The sequence below is a fragment of the Dipodomys spectabilis genome, unplaced genomic scaffold, assembly GCF_019054845.1.
Source record: "Dipodomys spectabilis isolate Male_0828 unplaced genomic scaffold, ASM1905484v1 ptg000023l, whole genome shotgun sequence".
Taxonomy (NCBI): Eukaryota; Metazoa; Chordata; class Mammalia; order Rodentia; family Heteromyidae; genus Dipodomys; species Dipodomys spectabilis.
Window position 1 is genome coordinate 1,728,551 of NW_024870700.1, and position 13,822 is coordinate 1,742,372.

Genomic DNA, 13,822 nt, shown 5'->3' on the forward strand with positions numbered 1-13,822 from the left:
TGACATAGCTTTCACTTTCAGAAGAACAGAATGAAGTAATGAAAAATGGCTGTGAATCTAAAGAGCTGGTCTACCTCGTACAGATTGCTTGCCAGGTAAATGTGTGGGTGTGTCCTCTACATCTCATAGAGTGCATAAGGATTATTTTGAATAATGATTAAGTTCCTTAGTATAGTACATTTCTTTTTTCTTTTTTTTTCTATTTTTTTGGGTTCGGTCGTGGGGCTTGAACTCTGGGCCTGGGCGCTGTCCCTCAGCTCTTCAGCTCAAGGCTAGTGCTCTCCACTTGAGCCACAGCGCCACTTCCAGCTTTTTTCTTTTTGCTTATGTGGTGCTGAGGAATCGAACCCAGGGCCTCATGCCTGCAAGGCAAGCGCTCTACCACTGAGCCACCTTCCCAGCCCAGTATAGTACATTTCTCACATTACCTGGCAGACTAATTCACAGAAAGATACTTGAAATTGGGCTGTGAATGACTAGTATAAGAAAAGAAAACAAAATGTTATTCTGCAAAAAATGCAAAAGAAACATGTTTATGCAATGCTATGTGGAATTCACAACTTAGATATTGCAACTTGTATATCTTCTCATAGTTCCAAGCCAGACACTGGGTGGCTCACACCTACAATTCTAGTTACTCAGAAATTTAAGATTCAAAGCCAACAGACAAATCTGTGAGTTTCTTATCTCTAGTTAACCAGTAGAAATCTGGAACTAGAGACAAGGCTCAGGTGATAAAGTGCCAGCCTTAAACATAGGAATTTAATACATTAGAGACAGAACCAAAGAAGGCACAGTAGCTGTTTGTCCTACTACTGTTCATAGAGTACACACACTACTCACACATTGATTTTTTTTTTTTTTTTGTCAGTCATGGGATGACCTCTGGGCCTGAGCATTGTCCCTCAGCTCTTCAGCTCAAGGCTAGCGCTCTACCACTTGAGCCACAGCACCACTTCTGGTTTTCTGAGTAGTTTATTGGAGATAAGAGTCTCATGGACTTTCTTGCCTCAGATTTCAACCTCCTGAGTAGCTAGGATTACAGGTATGAGCCACTGGTGCCTGGCACACATAGATTTTTTTAAATCTTGGTGATTTGTAGCTTTAAGCAAGATATTTAATTCTACAAGTAGTTAGAGGATGAGTGGCTAAGATCTGGTGGGGAGAGAAGTAAGCAAAGAAAAGCCACAGGAGTATCTCAGGCCCTAGATGATGAAGGGCAGTTTTATTAAGAGAATTATGGATATTGGTCAATTCTTTTCTTTTCTTTCTTTTTTCTTTTTTTTGTCAGCCCTGGGGCTTTGAACTAAGAGCCTGGGCACTGTCCCTGAGCTTCTTTTCCTCAAGGCTAACACTCTACCTCTTGAACCACAGCACCACTTCTGGCTTTTTCTGTTTATGTCGTACTGAGGAATTGAACCCAGGGCTTCATGCATGTTAGACCAGTACTCTACCACTAAGCCACATTCCCAGCCTGTGATCAGTTGATTTTTAAGTCACAACAGCAAGTGATTTTCTGATAACCTGTTAGTAGTAAACAAATGGAAATCCTCTTATCTAGAATACCTGATTGTTATGTCAAGAATAAATTAATCCCTCTATAGCCTACCCGATTTTAGCATCCTTCTTCTTACCAGTTCCCCTAGCTTCCAGAATGCAAGTACTTTTATTCCCATGAGCAAACCATGTCAAAGGTATTTATACTTTTGAAAGTTCCATTTTAAAATTTCTTATGTGTTTTAAAATTGCCTTTAAAAGGTAAGCAGTAAACTGTATGTTAGAATTCATAATTCTTGCTTGATTGTTCTTCCAGGTGTTAGTTACCTACATGATACATTATTTCCTAGTCAATCTGCTTTAAATTTTTTAAATCAACTTGGGGTACTACTTAATTACATCAAAGTAGTAATTATTACATTACAGTAATGCCCTCATTAGAAGTAATCATTGAAGCCATCCCATGGCTTACCTATGAATTCTTGTCATGTGTTTCAGCCACAAACCATATTAAACTTAGAATCAGTTTTTATAACTAAAGAGACTCACAACCAAACCCTCTAATTTTTGCAAGCAAGATACTGAGGTCCAGGTACTGAAGTAGCTGCTCTAAGCTATGTGAAGTCAGTTTCCTAACTGCCAGCTTTTCCTACATCTCTGTGGAATTTCCAGTCTGGAACAGATTTGAGAAGTGCCTAATCTTGAGATCACCATTACCTGTTCACATATTGTGTATCTCTGCCAGCTTTTACATTTTAATAACATTTAACCAAAATTCTTGGTCCTTTCTTTAACTCTTCATTCTCTTATATATTAGCTTAGTTGGTGACAAATTAAATGGATGAGATCTTTTTTTCCTTCTGAAGGTTGAGTGGCGCTACTTTCTTTGATTCTTAACTTTGAAGCTCTTAATTGTGATTTTGCCTGCCCTTTAATTTTATGTCTCTTAAAATTGTGAGTACAGAAATGTAAATTCTTTCTTCCATAGAAAGGAACCAAATTCAGTAAACAGTTTCTGTGCCTACTATACCAATAGTATGCCATTTAATTCTTATGACAGCTTGTTGAGGAAAATAATCTGATTTCAGTTTTATAGATGATGGAATAAAGACTTGGAAATATTAATACTTTTCCTGAGCTCATTCAATAAAAGACCAGAGTTTCAATCTAAATAATATGGATTTTTTTTTACTCAGCATTTTTTAATAATATGATTTGAACTTGTTTGGCTACCCTAAAATCTGCAAGCATATCTCCAATATTAATTTTAAAAAAAAAACTACAGAAGTACACTTACCTACTTAGCTGATTGATCCTGTAGTTGCTTTATGGAACTGCATTGAATAGGAGCTCAAGCCCGCCCTTTCTATCTCTCTCTCTTTTATCTGCATACACACAATATGAATCATTAAACTTTATATCCCTAGAAGAAGATAGTTCAGACTGAGTACAATCCTAGTCCAACATACTATAGTTTTAATGATAGAAAAATTTTAATAGCTGATACTAGTCAAAGAAATCTAATTTACCCATCTTTCACTAAATATTAACCATAGACAAAACTTTCCCAGATGCTTTAAATAATAAATCATTAGTGCTCTGAGCATTCAGCTCCTGCTTATATTGAACATTAGAGTAAACGCAAACATGTTGCATCTCAGATATTCTTTACCATAGTTTTCATTCTGTTTGTTAATGTAGTGTAACCAGTTTACAAATCAGTCTGTGGATGAACAGACACTCTATCTAATATCTGTCTTGATGTTATTGTGCGAAAGTTCTTCTCAGTCTCTTTTTTCCTCTGAAAATTCATGGTGTTTTTTCCTTCTGCTTATTATCCCTTACTTATCAAGAAAAGGATTTATGTAGAAATTATTGAAGATTAATAAAAATCATAAGAAATTCAGAAGTATGAAAGAGATAGAGACTTTACTAGTGTAAATGTTGAAAATTCAATAATCTAGAAAATATTGAAATTAGATGAACTATGACACTAATTATTTTAAGTTCCACTATGTAGGATAGAAACTTTATGAGTATAATATTAACAGCATTAAGTTTGAAAATCTGCCTTCTTTAGCCAATAAATAAGCATCAACTTTTAAGTAAATTTTAAAGTGGCAAATTTAAATCCATTCTAATATACACCTTAATGAAATCTTATTTTAATTTCTTCCTTCTGCATGAGTAGTTTTATTGTTTTAAGGATAATTGTTTAATAAAATACTTAAAACTTTGTCATTTCTTTGTCCAATGAGACTAGATGATACTAACAATTCTTATTGAAGTTAAAGTATATTGAATACTGTTCTATTCTAAATAGAGTTCACTAATACTTAATAGTATATTTTTGCAGATCAATATTTAATAACTGTTTCTATTAGTTCAAGGTTCCTTTATGTCATGGTAGGTGGGGTAAGCAGTTGGTTTCAAGGGAATGCCTCTTGGTCTCAAAATATCTCCAGTGTGCTGATGTTTCCATGCTTGAAATTCCATCAATAGAGACGCATTCCTTGATATGAATTATCTCCTCCTCTATTCAGTTCATTTAGGAAACATTGTTACTACAGCAGTGGGATAGATTATGGATTGTAGAGCATGTGTGTGTGAACAAAATGCATAGGCAAGTTGCTAGCATTCTATGTAAACTGCATAAGGTTTCTGTGAAATTAGCTGTTACTGTTCCCATTTCACAAATAACTGAACTGTAGTTCATAGATGTTGAATAATTGTAAGATTCTGTACTTAAGGTAGATCAAGCTAAGATTCAAGTCAAGTCTTCTTTTCTCTCTCATTTTAGAGAACTTCATACATTTAAGGAGAATGATATTATCAGTTCTTTTCAGATTAACTTTCCCAAGACAAAGGATTTTGGATATTTCCAAGGATATTTGCAATGATGTTCTTCTAAAAAAAAAAGACAGCAAACACTTATACTTCTTTTTTTCATGTTATTTCTTAGCCTTATCAAGAAATACTGGTTTTGGCATCCTTGGATAGAAATAAATTTAAATTGAGGAAGACATACATATTAAAGCATGTTGTTCTTGTTTTGTTCCTTTATCATTTTCAAACTTCTACAATACTCTGATTAAATTTAAGCTGTTTAGAAGTTGAATTATTAAAGCTGTGATTTTATTAAAGATCTTGTTTCATATCTACTAAAATATAAGGTGATTTTTTTTAGAAATTTACTTCAGTAAATATAACACATTTAGATGTTTTGCAAATTGTGTGTTGAGCTTCTGATTTCATAAACAAAAATCTGTGTAGAAGAGCTGGCATTTTGTTGACATGAGCATTTTTAAGAGACAGTTGAAAGAAGTCCATAGTGGTATAGTTGTTAGAATTGATGAACCTACATGGACACAGCATTATCTTCTGAAGTCAGTAGTTTTTATTAGAGTTCATTCTTGGGGTTGTATATTCCAACTTTGGAAAATGTTATTTCTCCATTGTTTTAGTTGTACAGAATGCTATTTATGTCCTAAAAACATTTGTGTTCTAACTATCCTCCTTTGTTCCCTCAATCCCTTTCTTTCTCTCCCTCTTATTCCCTTCCTTCCTAAGAAACCTTGACAACCACTAACTTCTTCCTCCAACCTCCACTGGAGTTTGAACTCAAGGCCTCATGCTTGCTGCCCTGACACTCTACCACTCCTACATTCCCATTTTTGCTGTTTATATCTGAGATAGTATTTCTTGAACCTTTCTTCCAGGGCTGGTCTTGTACTATGATCCTTTCACTACTAAATAGGATTATAGTCATGAGCCATCAGTGCCCAGAGACCATTAACTAAGCTTTTTATTGCCTGCATAGTTTTATCTTTTCCAAAATCATATAATTGGAATCATTTTCACATGGGCTTCTTTCACTTCATAATATGAACTTAAGATTCTCCAAATCTTTTTAAGGCTTCAGTGCTCTAGCACTAAGTACTGTTCTATTGTGCAGATGTCCACAGTTTATCCATTCACCTGCTAAAGAACACCTCTACATTTTGATGATTATGAGTAAAGATGCTAGAAATATCACTATCTAGGTCTTTATGTGGCTATTAAGTTTTCAATTCATTTGGGTAAATAAGCTGTGATTCAGGTTTGCATGAGAAGAGTTATGTTCAGTTTTATGAGGAGTTAACCAACAGTTTTCCAAATAGCTGTCTCATTTTGTATCCCTCCCAGCAATTAATGAGAATTCCTGCTGGTCTACATTTTTGTCAGTGTTGGTTACTATAAGTGTTTGGTATTTTGATCATTTTAATAGGGGTCTTGTTGTTTTGATTTGCAATTCACTAATAACATAGGGAATAGAAGCTTGAGCAATTTCTTATATGCTTATTTGTCATCTATGTATCTTTGGATGAGGAACCTTTTGATGATTTTTAATTGACTTACGTATTTTCTTACTATTGAATTTTGGGAGTTCTGTAACGGTCTTTTGTCTCTCTGTTTTGGAATTAAGATAATGTTGATTTTGTGTAATGATTTGGGACATATTTCTGTCCTATCTTCTGGAAGAGAATGTAGACAGTTCCTATAGTTCTTTTCTTAGTTGGTATGGTTTATTAGTGAAGCCATTAGGGCTAGTTGCTTTCTGTTATTGAAATCTACTAATTGATTAATTGTTGATATAATTTCTCTGAGTTGTTTCTGCCTGGGCTGGCTTTGAACTTTGATCCTCTAATTTCAGCCTTCTGGTCAATAGAAGTGAGCCACCAACTCTTGACTGATTTGATTTCTTAAATAGATATAGGGACCTTCACATTGTATGCTTCTCTTTGTGTCAGTTTTGGCAGGTGATGTCTTAAACAATTGCTCCATTTAATCTATGAACCAAATTTTTTGAAATGTTGATAATATTCTTTCCTTTTCCTTTAATGTCTCTGTGTGTGTGTATGTGTATAACTGTAACAAAGTTGTTCTCCTTTTCTGATGCCAGTAGTTTCCTCTCTCCCTAACCCCCTTATTTTAAACAAGCTTATCAGTTCTACTGATATTTTTAAAGAATGATATTTAGTTTTGTTAATTTTCTCTATTGCATTCTTATTTTCAATTTTTCTGAATTCTGTTCTAAATTTTACTGTTTTATTCTGCTTAATTTGGATTTAATTTACTTCTATTTTCCTAGCTTGGTGACACTTTAACTGATTTTAGATCTATTGCATTTATATTATATCAGCTCAATTGTATAAATTTACTACATCATACCAATTTGGATAAATTGCATTTGCATGTTAATTTAGTTCAAAATATGTAATACTTCTTTGAGATTTCCTTTACTCATATTTATTTAATAATGTATAACTTAATTTCTAAGTATTTGGGCACTTTTGCAACTGTCTTTATGTTATTGGTTTCGAATTTAACTCCATGTGGTTTGGAAACAGACACTATATAATCTCTGTTCTTTTAAACTTATGATAGTATTCTGTGTCTTAGAATGTGGCCTGGTAAGTGCTCCCGGTGAATCTGAGCAGTATATGTAGCAAATCTAGATTGTCTAAGAGTGTAGATGTCTAAGTAGTCCACACATTTCAGTTATAGTTAGTTGACTGATGGTACTGAGTCAAATATGTCCTTGCTGATTTTTCTGCTTACCAGATCTGTCTTTTTCTGGCAAGAGTTATGCTAAAGTTGTCAATAGTGGGCTTGTTCATTTCCATTTGCAATTCTATATAAGTTTTTGTCTCCCAGAAATATATGCATTAAGGATTGTTCTATCTTATTAAAGTACTAATCTTTTTATTATTATCTGCTACCTTTTTTATCCTTTGTAAATCTGACTCATCTGAAATCTGCACTTTATGAAATGAATATAAAAACTCCTGCTTTCTTTTTATTAGTGTTAGCAATGGTGTACCTGTCTCCATGCCTTTGATTTAATCTATTTGTCTTGCATTTAAATTGCCTTCTTGGGTCTTGCTTTTTAATTCATTCTGATAACATCAGAATGTTAGTTAATGGCCTAGATCATTGTTTTTTTAATATATATTTTTATTGTAAAGATACTGTACAGAGGGGTTACAGTTACATGAGTAAGGTAATGAGTACATTTCCTGTCGAGCATTGTTACCCCCCCTTTGTTACTCCCTACCATCTCTTCCCTCCCTACCTCTCCAACTCTTCCTCCTCCCCACACAAAACGTAAAGTTCATTTTCAACATAGTGTCTTGTACATCTCATTGTTATAGTGGGTCAGCCTGTATCCTTGTTTCAGCATTTTGTTATTTCCCTTCCCCTCCCCAAATTAGATGTGTATGCAAGGGTACTGTGAAAACAGGGGTTATACCATGGAGGAAGAACATATGAAAGAAAAGAAATCACATAGTACATTATAAGTACATTAAAAACAACAGCAATAAAAAAGACCCTCGTATATCCCCATCTTGGGGCTCATTTCATTTAGTATCATCTTATATAGTCATATGTGCGTAGTTTTTGACCTTTTCTATTTTTCTGGTAAGATTATCCTAGATATATACTAGCTATTGCAAATAACTATGTTTCTTTGGGCCTGGCTTACTTCACTTGGTATAATTTTTTTCAAGTCTTTCCATTTCCTAACAAATGTGGCGGTGTCATTATTTCTGATGGAGGCCTAGAATTCCATTGGATCATTGGGTTTTTGTTTCTTTGTTTTTGTTTGTTGGTCATGGGGCCTGAACTCTGGGTCTTGGCCGCTGTCCCTCAGCTCTTCAACAAGGTTAGCGCTCTACCTACCACTTGAGCCACAGCACCACTTCCGGCATTTTCTGCTTATGTGGTGCTGAGGAATGGAATCCAGGACCTCATGCATGCAAGGCAAGCACTCTATGACTGAGCCACCTTCCCAGCCAGCCCTGATCATTGGTTTTAAAGTGACTAGGGACATTGATGGATTAATATCTGCCATATTTACTACTATAGTTTATTTGTTGCCTTTGTTCTTGGTTCTTATTTTTGTCTCCTACACTTTTGATGTCTCCACCCACCCCTGTGGGTGTAATTGACAAAAAAATGTACATATTTAAGATATAAAACATGACTTTAAAAAATGAGTTGTTGAGGCCCAGAACCAGTGGCTCATGCCTGTGATCTATACTCAGGAGGCTGAGATCTGAGGATCATGTTTTAAAGCCAGCCTGGGCAGGAAAGTCCCTGTGAGACTATTTATCTCCAATTAACCACTCAAAAACTATAAGTGACACTGTGACTCAAAGTGGTTGAGTGCTAACCTTGAGCAAAAGAACTCGAGAACAGCACTCAGGTCCTGAATTTAAGCCCCTCAATGGACCAAAATGTAAAAAATAAAAAAATTTGGGTTAAGATGTAGCTCAGTATCAAAGCACTTGCCTAGCAAGTGCAATGTCGTGGGTTTGATCCCAGGACCAGAAAAGAAAAGACAAAAAATGTGTACAGTTTAAACCAAACCCAACAAGCAAAGAAAAAAATGAATTATAGTTCTGAGGAATTAACAATGACCTCTCATAAATGCTAGGCAAAGAACTCTACTAGCTATAGTTACTCTATACTCTGAACATGATGTGTTGATATATACATTCATCGCGAGATAATTACCACAGTTAAGGTAATTAGTATACTTATCACCTCATATTGTTTTATGTATAGTGAGAACATTTAAATTCCGCTCTTTTGTTTGTGTGGCTTTCTTTTGTTAGAGACTGGACTTTTGAACTCAGTATCTGATGCTTTCGCTCATTGACGAGAACTCTACTATCTGGCTGCATTTTAATTGGGCATTTTAATGATTCTGTTTCTTCTCTTCTTTCCTTTTTGCTGGTCCAGGGCCTTGAACTCTGGGCCTGAGCATTGTCTCTCAGCTTCTTTGGCTCAACATTAGTTCTTTACCACTTAAGCCACAGCACCACTTCTGGCTTTTTCTGAGTAGTTTCTTGGAGGTAACGGTCTCACAGACTTTCCTGCCCCCAGCTGGCTTCGAATCATGATCCTCAGATTTCAGTCTCCTGAGTAGCTAGGATTATAAGCATGAGCCACAAGCATCCGGCATGGTTCTTCTCTTTAATAGTCAGTTACATGATTTTTAAACTTCCTTAGTGATTGTCATAAAGTTTGCCATATGCATTTTAGCATTATGCCACTTTACAGATTAGATGAGTACTTCTTAATAGAAAAGTATTCTACAAAAGCCTCTATACCGGCATATATACACCATCCACATCCCTGGTAGAATACATCGTTATTATTTTGAACATACTTTGACCAATTAAGTAAAACAATAGCTGAGTATATGAGGTCGAAAGCTTGCCTAGCTAAGTATAAGGCTTTGAATTGAAACTACAGTATCACAAAAAATAGTTTTCTTTTACCTTCACTTAGTTCTTTAGTATCTTTTTTTAAATGTAATATGAATTTCTTACCTACATAATTTTCCTTGAAGATTTTCTTTTAGTGTTTCTTATAAGTCTCCTGGTCATAAATTTTTGCTTAACTTTTGCATTTGAAGGATAATTTCAGAATTTTAAGTTGGACTCATTTGTTTGTTTTCTTTTCTCAACAAATTTTGTTTACATAGCTTCTGTTCTTTTATAAATAAGGTATTTTTCTTCTCGGGCTTTTTTGAAGTTTTTTTTCCTTTATCTTGAATTTTCTAAAGTTAGAGTATAATATGCTCTGGTATAAAATATTGTATTTTTGTTGTTGGCATTTGTTATGTATTGTGTTCTTTGAGTTTCCAACGTCTTTAGTTTGATATCTGACCCTAATGGGAAAAAATTGTCAGTCATTATTGTTTCAAATATTACTTCTCATCTTTTCTCTATTTTCCTCCCTTTAACATCTCTGAATGTTCTGTTGTTTCTCTAGACTTTTTTCCCTTTCTTTTTCAGTTTGGGAAGTTTTCTGTTGTGATACTCTGAAACTCAGAGATCCTTTTCTCAGCTGTATTCAGTCTGTTTATGAATTTATGAGAAGCATTCTTTCTTTCTGACAGTGGTTTTGGTCTCTAGCATTTCTTTTTCATTCTTTATTACAATTTCCCATTTCCTGCTTATGTTACCCATTTAGTTTTGCATATTTTCTACTTTTTCCTTTAAAGCCTTTAACATATTAATCATAGTTTTTAAAATTTCTAATTTCCTGCATTCCTTCCATATATGACTCTTGTTCTGTTGTTTGTTCCTTCTTTTAAAACTTTTTTCCTTTTTGTTCACCATTTATCTTGCACTTTTTGTGGAAAGGCAGATATGATGTACTTGGGTAGACAGGGTAGAAAGGGGAAGAGAGCTCCAGACAGGAGACTGTTAGTAATGTAGTAAGATTTGGGAGATGCCATGTCTGTAGTGTGTGGTTCCATCCATTGTGAGTATGTATATATTTTAAACCTCCATTCCAGGTATATGTGAATATATACATATGCATGTACATGCATATGTATATATATACATATTTACCTTACATAGTTACTTATTTTTCCTGTATAGCTGTAACTTTATTCCTTTGAGTAACATCTATGTCCCTGTTCTGTGTAATCATCCCTTCCCCAGCCTTCATACCACAATTCTGCTTTCTATATCTGTGAGTTTGATTATTTTAGATTCCTTCCACTTATTAGAGAGAAAATGGGGCTTTTGTCTTTGTACCTGCCTTATTTTCCTTAGCATGATGTATATATACATTATAAATATGGATTTATAAATAAGTATACTATAATAATTTATAAACCTTATAAAATATATAATAAAATAATGTATAGTATACATATTTTGCAGTTTATACACATATGTGTTATACACATACTGATGTGTGTCACATTTTCTTTTTCCACTCATCTATTGATGGGTAGAGATTGTTTACTTGGCATTTGTGGATAATGTTACAATGAACTTGAGAGTACAGATATGTCAAATAAGCTACATATCCAGCATTAAAGATGCCTGGTTATGTGGAAATTCTCTTATTAAATATTGAGGAACTTCTATATAATTCCATAATGACTGTACTAACGTATATTCCTTCTCAATATGTTCATCAGCATACAATATCTTTTTTCTTTATAGTAGCAACTATAATGAGTTGATACAATTCATGATGGTGTTGATTGTGTTTCCCTTGTGACTAGTAATATTGATCATTTTTCATATACCTTTAGACCAGTTGTATAACTTCTCAGGAAAAATGTCTATTTAGTCTATTGTATATTTTAAAAATCAGATTCTTATTTTGCTATTAAGTTACTTGAATTCCTTATGTAGTCTGGATGTTAGTGCCTTTCAGGAGGATAGTTGGATATTTTTTATTTTTGGTATATTTTTAGTCTCAGCCATGGAAAATGTTGTTGATAACTAATCAATAAACTAATTTTATTGTTTTTTAGTTTTAGGAAATGTCCTCTGATCAAAGTTATTTTATTGTTATTTCAGTAAGTTTTAGGTTAAGTATTACCATACCATCTCATGGTTATTCTTAGAAAGGCAGTGGACTTTGACTAAAGGTAGTAAAACAGTTAATGGAGAGTACTATCTTATTTTCTATTACTGATCTTTTAATAGTATAGCTAACTAGAGTGATTTAGTTTTAACTAATTATCAAGTTAATAGAAGTTCATCTTAAATAAAATGCCATTAAATAAAATAAATAAGAGAATAGAATACCTTTGTGAATTAAGTCTTAATTCCTAAGAATTTTCAGGTAAAGATGAATTCTAGGAATGCTTTCTTTCCTTACCTATAGGGCAAAAGTTGGATTGTTAAAAGAAGTTATGAAGATTTTCGGGTACTTGATAAACATCTTCATCTCTGTATTTATGACCGACGGTTTTCCCAGCTCTCAGAGCTTCCCCGTTCTGACAGCCTGAAGGAGAGTCCAGAGGTAAGTATTTGCTACATATGAACCAGCAGTTATTGTTAGTATTAAATAAAAACTTGGTTGAACACTTAGAAGCTGGGATTTTTTATTTTATTTCATAATGGGAAACAGTAAGATGTTTAGGGTTAAAGTAGGCTCAATGTATAATTTTAAGAAAGTAAAAACTCCTAACAATGATATATAAACAGACAATGTGTTAAGAGACCATTCCAATGAAGGAATAAAAATAAAATGAAAATGTGAAGTTTTCTTCACTAATAATTAAAGAAATCTGTGTTTAAGTGCTGTTTGTTGAATTTAGGATGATATGCTGTAGGTATCTGTATTCTCACCAAAAAATTCTAGTAAAACGAAAGATTATAAACCGTTCTTTTGGTGGTATTAGGGTTTGGACTCATGCTTGCTAGGTAGATGCTTTACTTTTGAAGTATTCCTCCAGCCATTCTTTACTTCATGTTTTTGAGATGAAGTCTCACTTCCTGTCTTGTACACGCATGGATTGTGATCTGCGTATTTTAGACTTCCCATTATATCTTGGGTGATAGCTCCTTTCCTGTTGAAATGGTCTTTAGACTTTTCTGCCCAGGCTGACCTGGAACCACGATCCTCCCTATCTCAGCCTTCTATGCAGCTGAGAGATGAGAGCTGCAGGTAAGAGTCTTATACCAATGTATACTAGCTGTTGATTGACTTAGGGGTGTCTTGTGTACACCCAAGCTGGCCTCAAACCATGATTCTTCTGTTCTCAGCCTCCAAAGTAGCTGGGATTTCTAGAATGAACCACCATTAAAACAAAGATTTTTAAAATGTGAAAAAAAATGAAAAAAATATTGCATCAATGAACAAAAAAAAAATGGTATGGAGGAATCAAAATTTGTGAGGTGTATTGAGAGTAACTGGGTAAGATTTATAGAGAAGAGAAAATAAAACCTAAAAATCCATATATATACTATATAGAATGATTGCGGAAGATAAATAAACCAGTTTTCTACAGAGCACTGAATAAATAAAGGAGAACTGATAAGGATGTGTAGAAAATAAGGCTATTCTCCTTCAAGTGGGAGAGAATCTGTCAAATCCATGAAAGGAAAACAATTTTATAAAATGAAGTAGGTCTTGGAAATGAAAATATTATTTAAGTTAACTTTAGTAATAGCAAGCCTGAATAATTGAACTATATACAAAATGAACACAGGTAAGGAGAGAATTGAAGAGCTAGGATATGATGTGTTTAATAAGAATACAACCTCTGAAAGGGAAAAAAAAAAAACTAAGAAGTTGGAAATTGTGGAGAATAAGGCCAGAATAGTTCCCACTTCAAAGGGTTGTAAGGGAAGAGAATAGATGGAAGGAAACAATTAAAACATTATTAATATACAGTTCGCTGGAGACAAATGTTTTCAGATTCAAATTGTCAATTAAGTTCTGTCATATAATGAGTGGAGACTCATATTTAAGAAACATTGTAGCTAAAGCAAAATAATAAAACAAAATCCTG

At 33.9% G+C, this 13,822-nt stretch overlaps 1 protein-coding gene across 2 annotated transcripts in view; it reads left to right on the forward strand.

The window, feature by feature from the left end:
* Arhgap32 (Rho GTPase activating protein 32) overlaps positions 1 to 13,822 on the forward strand; it is a 236,650-nt gene that overhangs the window by 155,154 nt on the left and 67,674 nt on the right. For both annotated transcript variants that reach the window (XM_042674912.1, XM_042674913.1), the window contains 2 exons: positions 9 to 95; positions 12,190 to 12,327. In XM_042674912.1, coding sequence (XP_042530846.1) covers positions 9 to 95; positions 12,190 to 12,327 — 225 coding nt within the window. The remainder of the gene's footprint in view (positions 1 to 8; positions 96 to 12,189; positions 12,328 to 13,822) is intronic.